The 12,478-nt window shown below is 52.2% G+C and overlaps 1 protein-coding gene across 4 annotated transcripts in view; it reads right to left on the bottom strand.

Annotated features, from left to right (window-relative positions):
- Window positions 1-41: 41 nt before the first annotated feature.
- Window positions 42-12,478, bottom strand: part of LOC137786072 (kinesin-like protein KIF13B) — a 34,032-nt gene continuing 21,595 nt past the window's right edge. Inside the window, exons 26-42 of one of the 4 annotated variants that reach the window (XM_068577716.1) lie at window positions 11,686-11,818; window positions 11,366-11,506; window positions 11,142-11,171; window positions 10,965-11,064; window positions 9,567-9,693; window positions 8,994-9,049; window positions 8,792-8,910; window positions 8,312-8,488; window positions 8,125-8,217; window positions 7,877-8,029; window positions 7,523-7,600; window positions 6,938-6,994; window positions 6,504-6,597; window positions 5,476-5,618; window positions 3,599-3,664; window positions 1,149-2,877; window positions 42-1,043 (exon numbers count right to left, since the gene is read on the bottom strand). In XM_068577716.1, the coding sequence (XP_068433817.1) occupies window positions 793-1,043; window positions 1,149-2,877; window positions 3,599-3,664; window positions 5,476-5,618; window positions 6,504-6,597; window positions 6,938-6,994; window positions 7,523-7,600; window positions 7,877-8,029; window positions 8,125-8,217; window positions 8,312-8,488; window positions 8,792-8,910; window positions 8,994-9,049; window positions 9,567-9,693; window positions 10,965-11,064; window positions 11,142-11,171; window positions 11,366-11,506; window positions 11,686-11,818 (3,547 nt within the window). In that variant the 3' untranslated portion in view covers window positions 42-792. The remainder of the gene's footprint in view (window positions 1,044-1,148; window positions 2,878-3,598; window positions 3,665-5,475; window positions 5,619-6,503; window positions 6,598-6,937; window positions 6,995-7,522; window positions 7,601-7,876; window positions 8,030-8,124; window positions 8,218-8,311; window positions 8,489-8,791; window positions 8,911-8,993; window positions 9,050-9,566; window positions 9,694-10,964; window positions 11,065-11,141; window positions 11,172-11,365; window positions 11,507-11,685; window positions 11,819-12,478) is intronic. The other 3 variants (XM_068577717.1, XM_068577718.1, XM_068577719.1) reach the window with 3 other exon arrangements.

The following is a 12,478-nucleotide window of genomic DNA, read 5'->3' as shown; positions in this document are numbered from 1 at the left end:
CTGTGTTTCCTTCACACTCGACTCAGAGATCACACATTGGAGAAGAGCAGAATGAGATTTATTTAACAATATAAAAAGGTGATTTAGATTTTCACCATCGATATCATGTCTTCATCATTCAATAAATAAGCATTCAGGCATAAAGTATCTGGTTAACCAAACAAATGAATACTAATTATATCCAACATGAACACGGCTTTATTCAAAAATATTCCATTTAAAAAGTAATTTCCACTCAATCTTGACACATAAATTGATTAAAAATGTTGAAAAATTTCAGTAGATTTAGTCAGAAAAGTAAGTGCAAGGTATTTTTTTGCTAAAACAGTAGATAACACATTGAAGAGCCAGAAGAAGCTCCAGTTAAACCGCTTCACCCGTCAGCAGGTTGCCGGTTACCACGAAGGCACGGCGGCTGAGTAGTCGTTATATTTCAAGGCACAAGTAGACGAGAGGTATAAAACAATACAATACATGCAGCTGTGTAATCATGAGCACATGAAGGGGTCAGGTGACCTTTGGAGTTGTGTTTAACATTCTTTTGCTCTGTAAGTGGAACAACACATTTAAAAGAATGGATGTCCTGATTTTACAGACAATCCTTTGAAATGAATCACTGAGGAAATGGTGAGAGAGTTCTTCCTCCCACAGAGAGCGGACTGCATCACCCTGCAGTCGCTCAGCCCAAATAAAACCATATTGTCCCGATCCGATAACTAAAAACAATTAAAACTAAGCCGGCTGCTGCATGCTGGAGTCCCACAGCCGGATCATTCAGCGGGTTCTGGTTCCTCAACTGTTCCACGACTTGCGGTTCTCTCCTTTGTGTCGGCCGCTCGCCGCCCCGCCCGCCTCGCCTTTGGCCAGAGCGGTGAGCGCTGCCAGGTTGGGGCTGGATCCCGACAGGTTGGCACTGCGGCGCTTTTGCTGCTGGCGGCGGCGCTTGCCGCCGGCCCGGCTCACCCGGTCCGGCCTCACCAGCACGCCGTAGCCGGGGTTACAGTGGAAGTAGTGCTTGCCTCCCACTGAACCGTCATTCTTTCCTGGAGAAAGGACAGAAAAAAAAAGGTACGTTTGAGAGTTGGAGGGGTGATGGAGTGAAGTAGAAAGTGTCAAGAGGCGACGGGATTGGCTGCCGTTCTGCTCACCTGCTGGTACTTCCAGTTCCACACCCACCCAGGTGCCTTCTGCGAAATCTGTGGGTCCAACGTACCGGACGGTGCCGCTCTTATTGTTCCCCACGGTCACGAACTCCCCTTCTTTCAGCCAGTCGGGAAGAACTGCCGCTGCGTCTCCTTCCTCACAGTCAGAGATAATTTCCAGGTTCTCCAGCGGCACGGAGAGGTTCAGGTCTGCCCCGAGGCTGCTGGCCCGGTCCACCTGTACGGGCTTCTCCTCCTCGCCCACGATACGCTGGAAGGACTTGAGGTCTGCAGACTTCACTTTCTGGATCTTGAAGGGGTTTGCTGCTGAGGCGTCAGGTTTGAGGGACTGAACACTGGGCGGTGGAGGAGCTGGGGCTGAGGAGGCTTCCTGTGATGCGCTGGCTGGCGTTTCCTGCTGGACTTCTTCTGTGGTTGAGGATGAGGTTGGCAAGGAGGTGCCACTCGGGTTTGAGGCCTCAGGAGTGGCTCGTTCTTTGGACGAAGCTGGAAGAACCAAGTCTTCAGATGGGATAGGAGATGGAACCAAGTTTTCAGATGGGGTAGGAGCTGGAACCAACTCCTCAGATGGGGTAGGAGCTGGAACCAACTCCTCAGATGGGGTAGGAGCTGGAACCAACTCCTCAGATGGGGTAGGAGCAGGAACCAACTCCTCAGATGGGGTAGGAGCAGGAACCAACTCCTCAGATGGGGTAGGAGCAGGAACCAACTCCTCAGATGGGGTAGGAGCTGGAACCAACTCCTCAGATGGGGTAGGAGCTGGAACCAACTCCTCAGATGGGGTAGGAGCTGGAACCAACTCCTCAGATGGGGTAGGAGCTGGAACCAACTCTTCAGATGGGGTAGGAGCTGGAACCAACTCCTCAGATGGGGTAGGAACAGGAACCAACTCCTCAGATGGGGTAGGAGCTGGAAGCAACCCCTCGGACACAACTGGGACTGGATCTGGATCGCTGTTAAAGGTTGTTTGGTCTTGTTCGGGCTGCAGTGGGACGACTGTTTCAGACAGACTTTGACCTTCTGGGGCAGACGGTTCAGCCTCTGGCTCGGCTGTGGTCGCTTGCTCGAGTTCTTCCGTCAGAGGTTCTGGTTCTGAGGCGTCTGTTTGTGAACGCTCTGTCTGCTCGGTGTCTTTCTCTTGCACCAACACCGACTCTTGACGGGGCTCTGAATCGTTTAGTTGTTCTGCTCTAACATGGTCATTGGCTGAGTCTTGCTTTTGTTTGTTCTGGCACAGTAAAGCAGGTTCTGCAGCTGAATCCGGTTCTGCTTCCTCCACCAACTGGACCGACACAGACCGATTAGGTTCTTGGTAGGAATCTGACGGCGTGTCGTCTGGTTCGGACGAGTCCGTCCTCTCCTCAGCCGTCTCATCATCGCCAAAAACCAGCGGCGACTCCCGAGGCTCCGATTGGTCCACAGGAAGAAACTCAGAGTAAGTGTCGTATTGCGTCACTTCATCCTCTTCTTCCTCTTCGTCCGGCACCTCACAGCCGTTGGTTCTGCTGCCGGGTGACACCGGCAGGTCCCAGCTGAGCGTGTAGACGTCCGACAGAGTCGCCGTAGAGACGCCGGTCGACACGTAGCCGCTCAATGCGTCGCTCACCGGGCCGGCGATGGACTCCTCTGTCTCTGGGATGATTGGCGGTGGGAGGGGCACGGATCTGGAGCCCTCGCTTTGGAAATCGGGAGGAATGATTTCCTCAATGGGAACCTGTGAGGGGAAGCCATGGGGACGAAGGTATCGGTGACTCAAATTAAAGCTAAATCCCAACCTGAAATACACTCACATCAATCTTTCATTGTTCTCCGTTGGACCAGAATCACAGATAAATTGGTCTGAATCACTGACTGAATGCAACCTCGACAAGTTGACCCAGCAGATGTGAAAACAGAACATTATTTAAAGTCATGTCCACGTGGCAGTTGTGTTGGTCTCACCGACCTCTGAGGGAAACATCTGTCTCTTTAGCTGATGTTCACGAGCTAGTTGCTAAGTAAAGAGTAAAGTTATGAGATGTAAAACCACAACACGATGCTAAAATCCAGCTGAGCGGTTCAAAATGTTCTTCTAGGTTTTTAATTTAACGTTCTTTCACATTACATGAAGTCTTTTGATTCTTTGTTCACACAGCAGTTCTTCAAACATAAGTGGCTTGTATAGCGGTCATTTGTTTCAGATTTTTTTTTAATTATAAAAAAGACTAAACCATTAACGAATATAACGAAAGTTACAAAGGTAACTAGGGTTCTATGAATCCTGGATGACAGTAAGGATGAAATATAACCGACATCACTCCCACTGGAACCTGAATCTAGCGCGCTGGTGTTGCTGCTTCACAGTAGTGTGTGTGTGTGTGTGTGTGTGTGTGTGTGTGTGTCCCTGCTGCATTATTCTGGTACCGACACCTTTAACAACACCTTGGAGAACTTACTGGCTGCTGCTGCTGGCTCAGGCCGTCCTCCACGCTGGCTGACTGCACCGTGATGCGAGGAACGCTCTGCAACAGGAAGGAGACGCTCCGTTAATGACATTCAGAGTAAAACAATCTGAAAGCTGCAAATCGGCGCCGAGAGCTTATCGAGGACATTTTCACGATGCGATCGCGAGTCGATGTCATTTGGGTCCAGTTCCACCTGCAGATTAGGTGCTAATGTAAAGCTGGAGATTTCCACACCTGTTCATTAGGAGGGAGAGCGTGAAGTGATGAAGCCGCTGTGAGGAGATGATGACGGCGAGACAGAAACAGCTCTACATACTGGAGGATGAACATCCTCCTAGACCGCCGTCTCACAACGCTTAACGAGCAGAGGGAAGCGGCCGGTTGGCCGTCACCACTCGTTTCCTCAGGATGAGTAATCTCATTGCATCAGCAACGTTGACATGAGGTGCAGAAAGTGCAACACAAACATGTTCGTCAGATCCCCAGAAACAAATACTCGTGATAAACTGGTAAAAACAATCAGGGTAATTGCACCATAATTATAATCGCACCAGAAGCATGAACCTGCTCAGTATGCTCGTCACCTCCACGCAGCAGGAGCTGCTCCTTCAACACCGTGTGTGTGATTAGCTTCCCAGCGTTTTATTTTCCCTTCTCGGGTCTAATATCTTGAGATATTCAAAGGCGTTTGACGAATCAAGACCATTGTTCCAGCGGGCGGGTTAATCAGGGTGATTGTTTGACTGGTGCGTCACTCTGGGTCGAGTTCAGCGGGTTGATGGCGGCGTCTCCACCACCAGAGAGCAGGACAACGCGTCTGTCCTGCCACCTGCAGGTCCACAAGGCGCAGCAACAACGAACACATCCATGTGAAGTGTCTTTGGATCATGTCTGAGGCGGAAAGAGAGCCGTGGAGGCGTCATCAGAGTCATCAGAGGCGTCGTTGTGCATCCAGGAGATCATGAAGACATTCAGGCGCTTCAACGGCCTGCTAGTGCTTTCTGAACGCCGGGCTTTTGTTTCCCTGTTGACCTTTCCAAACATCTGTGGCGGGCGCAGTGGAGCCGGCGCTCATTAGCCTCGAACAATGCAGCGGCGAGGCGGCGACGCCATCCCGCCGCACGCTGACGTGTTCCCTGATTAGCTTCCCCTGGAAGGCTCGAGGCGCCAATCAGCAGACGCAGACGCCGCGGACTTCCCGGGTTCTGGATCGGCAGGTTGTTGGAGAGCGATGGATGAGGACGGCGGGGGAGGAGGAGCGCGGTGGTTCAGCTGCTCCTCATGAACCTCCACAGGGTCAGAGGAGGCGCTTGTGGAGCCTCGTATGGGATCAGGAGCGCGACACCTCGACCACACGAGCCCCAGAGGACTCAGGAGTCTGTTCTTCACTCACCGGCTGGAGCTCCACATGATGAGTGGTGTCTATTCACGCTGTTCATCGTGAGTCCCTCTCAGCTGTGACTCTGATGGTGCAGATGTTGTGTTTTAAATCGTTCGGTGGGTTATCGTACGAGACAGACGAGCTCAGACGCCACCTGCTGACGGTGGGACGTTGGACCAGATAACCTTCCTGTGCCTGAAAGGCGTCGTGGTGACGCTCGTCGCCTCCGTCTTTGCAAACTTCTGAAAAGCCACTCATCTCGGGCACCGAGGCGTTTGTGCACTTTATCTGTTTATTGCTCGCGTTTCCATCTCCGCGAGCTCTGTTTCCATGGCAACGGGAGGAAAAAAAACGAGCATCCGCCGATGAGCGGAGGGGATATTTAGATTCACGCTGCGGCGACGTCTGTAAACTTTAAATCCCCGATAAGAGCGCGTGCAGAGCGTGGGCTTCACTCCAGAGGGCTGCCAGCCGACTGAGAGAGTACCTGATGAAGAGGATGAGGAGGATGAGGATGATGGACAGGCGTCTGCTCCCGACCTTCCTCCCTCCCACCAGGAAGCAGCGACTTCAGCAGCTTGGGTACGGCCTTCACTGAAGGGAGATAAGACGCAGCAAAGCCTGAATGCACTGAGGAGATAGCGAAGCAGGGAGGAGAGGAAGAGGAGGGTGCAGGAGCAGAGGAAGAGGAGAGGAAGAGGAGGGTGCAGGAGCAGAGGAAGAGGAGAGGAAGAGGAGGGTGCAGGAGCAGAGGAAGAGGAGAGGAAGAGGAGGGTGCAGGAGCAGAGGAAGAGGAGGGTGCAGGAGCAGAGGAAGAGGAGAGGAAGAGGAGGGTGCAGGAGCAGAGGAAGAGGAGAGGAAGAGGAGGGTGCAGGAGCAGAGGAAGAGGAGAGGAAGAGGAGGGTGCAGGAACAGAGGAAGAGGAGAGGAAGAGGAGGGTGCAGGAACAGAGGAAGAGGAGAGGAAGAGGAGGGTGCAGGAACAGAGGAAGAGGAGAGGAAGAGGAGGGTGCAGGAGCAGAGGAAGAGGAGGGTGCAGGAGCAGAGGAAGAGGAGAGGAAGAGGAGGGTGCAGGAGCAGAGGAAGAGGAGGGTGCAGGAGCAGAGGAAGAGGAGAGGAAGAGGAGGGTGCAGGAGCAGAGGAAGAGGAAAGGAAGAGGAGGGTGCAGGAGCAGAGGAAGAGGAGAGGAAGAGGAGGGTGCAGGAGCAGATGAAGAGGAGAGGAAGAGGAGGGTGCAGGAACAGAGGAAGAGGAGAGGAAGAGGAAGAGGAGGGTGCAGGAGCAGAGACGGGGAAGAGAGGAAGAGGAGGGTGCAGGAGCAGAGACGGAGGAGAGGAAGAGGAGGGTGCAGGAGCAGAGGAAGAGGAGAGGAAGAGGGCAGAAGAGGAGACTCATGTTGTGAAGCAGGTGATGAAAGAGAAGAGCACACGAGTCAGAGCAACAGAGTTGCAGGCAGCAGCAGAACCAGGAAGAGGTCTCAGCCTCAGGAGGATCCAGGAGGTTCTGGCAGGCGTACCCGTCTCTGGAGCCGGGTTCTGGCTGCTGGAGGCGGGCAGCGTGCGTCGAGATGAGGGCGGGGCATAAGAAATGTCCTGCTGGCTGTCCCAGCCCTGCAACACAAGAGGCAGAGACCCAGAGGGACGTCACAGAGGAGCAGGGATCTGTGACCTTTGACCTCCAACAGGAAGCACTGGAACAACACTGGTGTCCTCTAGGGAAGCTAATGGGAAGCTAATGCTAACAGCTAACAGTGTTTCCTCTCGTCACGGGGTTCACACGGCTCTCTTCAACACAACATGTGATGTTTAGACGTTTCAGCTGACTCCACCAGGAGACACAAGCAGAACATTCACCTGACAACAAACAAACAAACAAACAAACAAACAAACAAGCAGACGAAGTGGAGGCCTGAGGCAGGAAAAGAGGAGATGTGGAGGTGATGTGTCTCACCTTGAAGTCACTGAGCCTGTGAGGAGAGGAGGACACATCCAGACTGCTGGCTGACAGCTGGAGACAACACAGGTACAGCAGAGAGACGGGTTAGAGCAGTGAGACAGGTTAGAGCAGTGATACGGGTTAGAGCAGAGAGACGGGTTAGAGCAGTGAGACGGGTTAGAGCAGAGAGACGGGTTAGAGCAGTGAGACGGGTTAGAGCAGAGAGACGGGTTAGAGCAGAGAGACGGGTTAGAGCAGTGAGACGGGTTAGAGCAGAGAGACGGGTTAGAGCAGTGAGACGGGTTAGAGCAGTGAGACGGGTTAGAGCAGAGAGACGGGTTAGAGCAGTGAGACGGGTTAGAGCAGAGAGACGGGTTATAGCAGTGAGACGCGTTAGAGCAGAGAGACGGGTTAGAGCAGTGAGACGGGTTAGAGCAGTGAGACGGGTTAGAGCAGTGAGACGGGTTAGAGCAGTGAGACGGGTTAGAGCAGTGAGACGCGTTAGAGCAGTGAGACGGGTTAGAGCAGTGAGACGGGTTAGAGCAGAGAGACGGGTTGGAGCAGAACAGAGAAGGCGTGATGTCGTGGTGACTCTCTTACCCGGGTGATGTTTGGAGAGCTCAGGCAGCGTCTGGAAGCTTTACCTCTGACTGCCAGCTGTTCCCTCACAGCCACCTCCTACACACACACACACACACACACACACACACACACGCACACAGTAAGCATTTCTAATGGTCTCTTATGGAAACTGGAGTCTTTGTATTTTGACTCTTTTCCTGGTGGAAAGGAAAACGTCTCCGGATGATATTTTCCCAGAATTTAATGAGCAGCTTAAAAGATAAAGAAAATGATTCAAGCAGTTTGATGTGCGTCAGACAAACATCACCCAGAGGAGCCCTGAGCCGCGTGGCAGCTCCTGAGTGGGGAGAAGGTGCTGTCCATGAGCCTGACCTGTCTGAGCCGGTCCAGAGTGAGGATGTTCTCCACAGCCAGGACGCTGCGCAGGTACTTCTCGATGGCCGCCTCGCTGTCGGCCGACTGGTCGTCCTCGATGCTGGCGGCCAGCCGGGCCAGCATCTCCCGGTCCTCTGGGCCGTGGATGTCCTGTCAGAGGGGGCGGGGGGAGGGCGGTGAAGCTGCTGCTAATGCTACATCCTGATGCACCCTGCTGGGGGTTCCTTTAGCTACGTCACGCTCACCCCCGGGATGTTAGAGACGACCTCAAAGGTGACCCCGCAGCCCGGGATGGTGCTGCGCTGGGACATCCTCTTCAGCAGGCTCTGGGCGAAGCCCTGCCACACAAACACATTCTCCATTTGAACCCGCGGGCGGGAAGCGTGGCGTCACACTACCCGCCGCTACCCATCATGCCTCTGGGCCACGCACCTGTTTCCCGGTGACGTTGACGCAGACGCGCTTCCGCAGCAGCAGCTGCATGTGGGCCGGGTGGCTCAGCTGCACCGCCGCCCGCACCGTCAGGTACACCCGCTGGTCGGCCGCCGCCGCGCGGCTCAGCTGGGGGCACTCGTGCACCGTGGAGTCCCAGGACGCCTCCACCTTCACCTGGGGGCACGCAGAGCGGCAGGGCGTCAGCTGCTGGAAGAGGACGGAGGAGGCCTCCACCCGCTGCTCACGGCTTGTAACCTCAGATAAGTGCTATAGAAATGAAGTTAAGTCACATCTGGATTCTACTGTTTCACAATATGGAAGCCGGGGAAGTCGTGGTCTCTTTTATTCGAGTCATTACGCATCATGACTACATCTTGTGTGGTTACTTATCCTTTCTTTTACTCGTATACACATATTTGTGGAGCACTCTGCGACCCTCTTTAGGTGAAGTTACGGATGTGATGGTCATCGTGTCACCTCTGGGTCAAAGTGTTTCACCACGTGAAGGTCAAAGAAGTCGTGGTCCTCCTCCCCGCTGAGCAGCGCGTCCAGACCACCGGCCAGCGGCGCCGACAGGCGGGACTGGAAGTCATCAGCTGGAGGGGAAACCAGACGGAGGAGTGAGGGACGGAGAAAAGAAGCCGAGTCAGCGGTTATTACAGAGAGGAGGGCGGCGTACCGCTGAGATCCAGGAACAGGACAGGAATGTGTGTTTCCATCCCAGAGACAGGAACCCTAAGGAAAGACGGCAGCGCAGCATCAGGACCGCTGTGACCACGCGGGTGGAAACATGGACGTTTCATTGTTTCTCAAACTAAAGGAGAGCGGAGTGGACTCAGAGCCGGTGGGTTATGTACGGGGTGTTTCTGGATCATGGTCAGATTTTTATTTATTGAAGCGAAAGCAAAAACATATATTACAAGTTTGCTTCCGTCCTTTAAAAAAAACTAAGTAAAAGTAAGAGTACAAAGTAAAAGTGTGATGATGAGTTACAGTATTATATATAACGTGTGACAGCTGGTCGAGGAGCAGAGATGAATCACTTTTTCAACATTTCCGCCACTTTAATCCACAATTCTCCATTTTATTTCAGTCTGACATCTTGAGACCTGTACAGGTGAAATATCAGGTAACTGCAGCGGTGACTTCCTGTTCGGCTGAGTAGGAAGTACAAATACACCTCAGAAGCCTGAAGTATGAAGTACCATGAAACAGAGATGAAGTACACGTGTCTTTGTTCCCGTTAACACACCTCTCCACCGGCGCTCCGGGGATCCCGCTGCCGGCCGACGGCACGAGGACGGAGTTACGCTCCTCAGTCAACGTCAAGCGGCACTCCAGGAGCTGAGACTCACGCTCCACGTCATCCTCTGACTTATCTACACACACACACACAGGCAGACACACACACACACACACACACACACACACAGGCAGGCAGACACACACACACACACATATACAGACACACACACACACACACACACACACACACACACACAGGCAGGCAGACACACACACACACACGGACAGACACACGCACACGCATAAAGACGCGCACACACACACACAAAGACATAAAAAGACACACACACACAGGCAGATACACACACACACACACACACACACACACACACACAGGCAGACACACACACGGACACACTCACACAGACACACACACACGAAGACACACACACACACACAAAGACACATAAAAAGACACGCACAGACACACGCACACACGGACATGCACACAGACAGACACACACACGGACACACACACAGACAGACAGACACATGTACGTATACAGACACAAACACACACACACACACACAAACACGCACACACGCACAGACACACACACACACACACACAGACAGACACATATACGTATACAGACACACACACAAACACGCAGACACACACACACACGCACAGACGCACACACACACAGACACACACACACACACACAGACAGACACACACAGACAGACACATATACGTATACAGACACACACACAAACACACACACACACACACACACACACACACACACACACACAGTAAAACACATGAAGTCATTAAAACTGCTGCTGGTGATCTTCCAGCTGAAGCCTCAGTGAACTGAACCTGTTGACAGGAAGCAGAGAAACACAGCAGAGTCCTGCTGTCTGCTCCAGACCAGCAGGCAGCAGCACACAAGAGAGGGAACAACGTGTGTGTGTCTGTGTTCAACAACACACAAAGATAAAACGCTTTTCAAAGGAGAACCTTTTAAAGCATTTTTTCTCCGGCTGTGAAAACATGACATGTTTTGATTGGAGGTTTGATCGAGTGTTTCTTGTTGTAACACAAAACCTCCTTATGTTTACTCAAACGCAGATAAACAACGACATGTGATGTCACACTACTTGCTTTCACACACTGTGTGTGCTTTGTGTGTAGAGTGCGTGGAGGGATTAAAACCAAGTGAACATGAGTGTGTTTAGTCCCTTTTAGAAGCAGCGCTGCTCTTCAGCATCTAGTGGCCTGAACGAGTACTACACCAACAAACACTGGTGCAGACGGGTCATCTCTGTTCTCTCCCTCAGGGCTTCCGTAGGATTCAGATAACCTGTGTTTTTGTGTTGCATGAGCTCACAGCTCTACCTGGTTTGCAAACGATCTTCTGCAGGTGCTGGTCCAGGTACTCCTGCCTCTGAGTGAGCGTGAGCAGCCAGTGCTCCCTCATCCTCTCCAGGTCCACCTCCTGCAGAGGCACAGACGCAACACTTCACAGACTGTAAACCATCTCCGTCGTCTTGCTCTTTGCAATGATCCACTTACCTGGTAGCTGTCCATGTCGTCGTCCGCAGCCTGGCATGTGAATGGAGAGAGAACCAGTAGAGTCAAATAGAAACAAAAGAAGCTGTTCAAGTCAGATGGAGGGAGTCTGAGGACATCTAAATGCATCACTCACACAAACACTAATTAAGCGTAAAAAACAAAGATCCTCCCCCAAGTGAATGTTTAAAGCAACGTGTTTCTACCAGCCGGCTGCTCGCGCTCACCCAGTGGGACGCGCTGCCCCTGGAGACCTGCCGGACCTTCACGTCTCCGATGGACACCGAGAGGATGGAGGTGGCGATGAGCGGCATGGTGCCAGAGTCTGGGACTGAACGCACCTCCACCTGGACCCGCCGGGACTGACCCTGAGGGACAGAGTCACACGAGGGGAGAGGAACGCTGAGTGAGCCACAAGGAACCCACAGAGCTGCGTCGCTTCATACCGAGTGGACAGGAAGCGCCGATGGACAACGGAACATTAGAAAATAACCTTCAGCCGGTGTCCCCGCCGCATAAAGCATGAATACAAGAGAACCAAGCAGACCTGTCTGAGCTGGAAGACTCCTCCTGTGCGAACATCTCGAGCAGGAAGAACCTCCACAGCCGTGAACTCTCCCGCCTCGTTCAGCTCCATCAGCTGCACCCACAGCTCCAGGTGGCGGGTCACCTCGCTCCACCTGCAGGACACAGGACTTCTTTACGGTACCAGCCCTCTGGGGTTCTTCCCTTTTTTATTCAGGGAGTTGCTCCTGATCCGATGTGAGGTCCTGGGACAGGATGTTGTGTACAGATTGTAAAACCCTCCGACGCAAAAGTTGTATTTGTGATTTTGGGCTGTACAAAATAAACTGAATTTGACCTCGCTGGTGTCACACTCCCTTTAAAAACAGAAGTCACACAACTACACAAACACACTGATGTGAAACCAGCTACACAACCCTTCTGGTGGTGAAAAGGTAAAATGTTTTTATCATCGATAACGGCTTCAGTTCTCTGGGAGTGTAGAGCAGTGAAAATATCCTAAAATATTGTTTTATGAGGTCAGGTGTTCTGGTTAAAGCAGTGGTTTTCAAACTTTTTTTGTCACGCCCACTTTGGAGGAAGCAAAATGTTCGGCCGCCGCCCGACAACATGGGAACAAAATGGTCCAACCTTCTGAGACTCCTCCATATGTGCTTTTTTAATTAATAGATTAAAGAAAATTAAAATCCCTTTCAAGTGAACCAGATCGCTCCATCTGACAAAAACTAATAACATGTGCACTCACTTTGTTAAAACAATGCAAATAAAGTGATATATGTGCAGAAAATAACTTTTATTTGGCAAAAAAGATGAGC

This window comes from Clinocottus analis, unplaced genomic scaffold (genome assembly GCF_023055335.1).
Source record: "Clinocottus analis isolate CAN_PGR_092001 unplaced genomic scaffold, fCliAna1.0.p SCAF_15, whole genome shotgun sequence".
Taxonomy (NCBI): domain Eukaryota; kingdom Metazoa; phylum Chordata; class Actinopteri; order Perciformes; family Cottidae; genus Clinocottus; species Clinocottus analis.
This window is presented reverse-complemented; position numbering and strand designations above follow the sequence as displayed.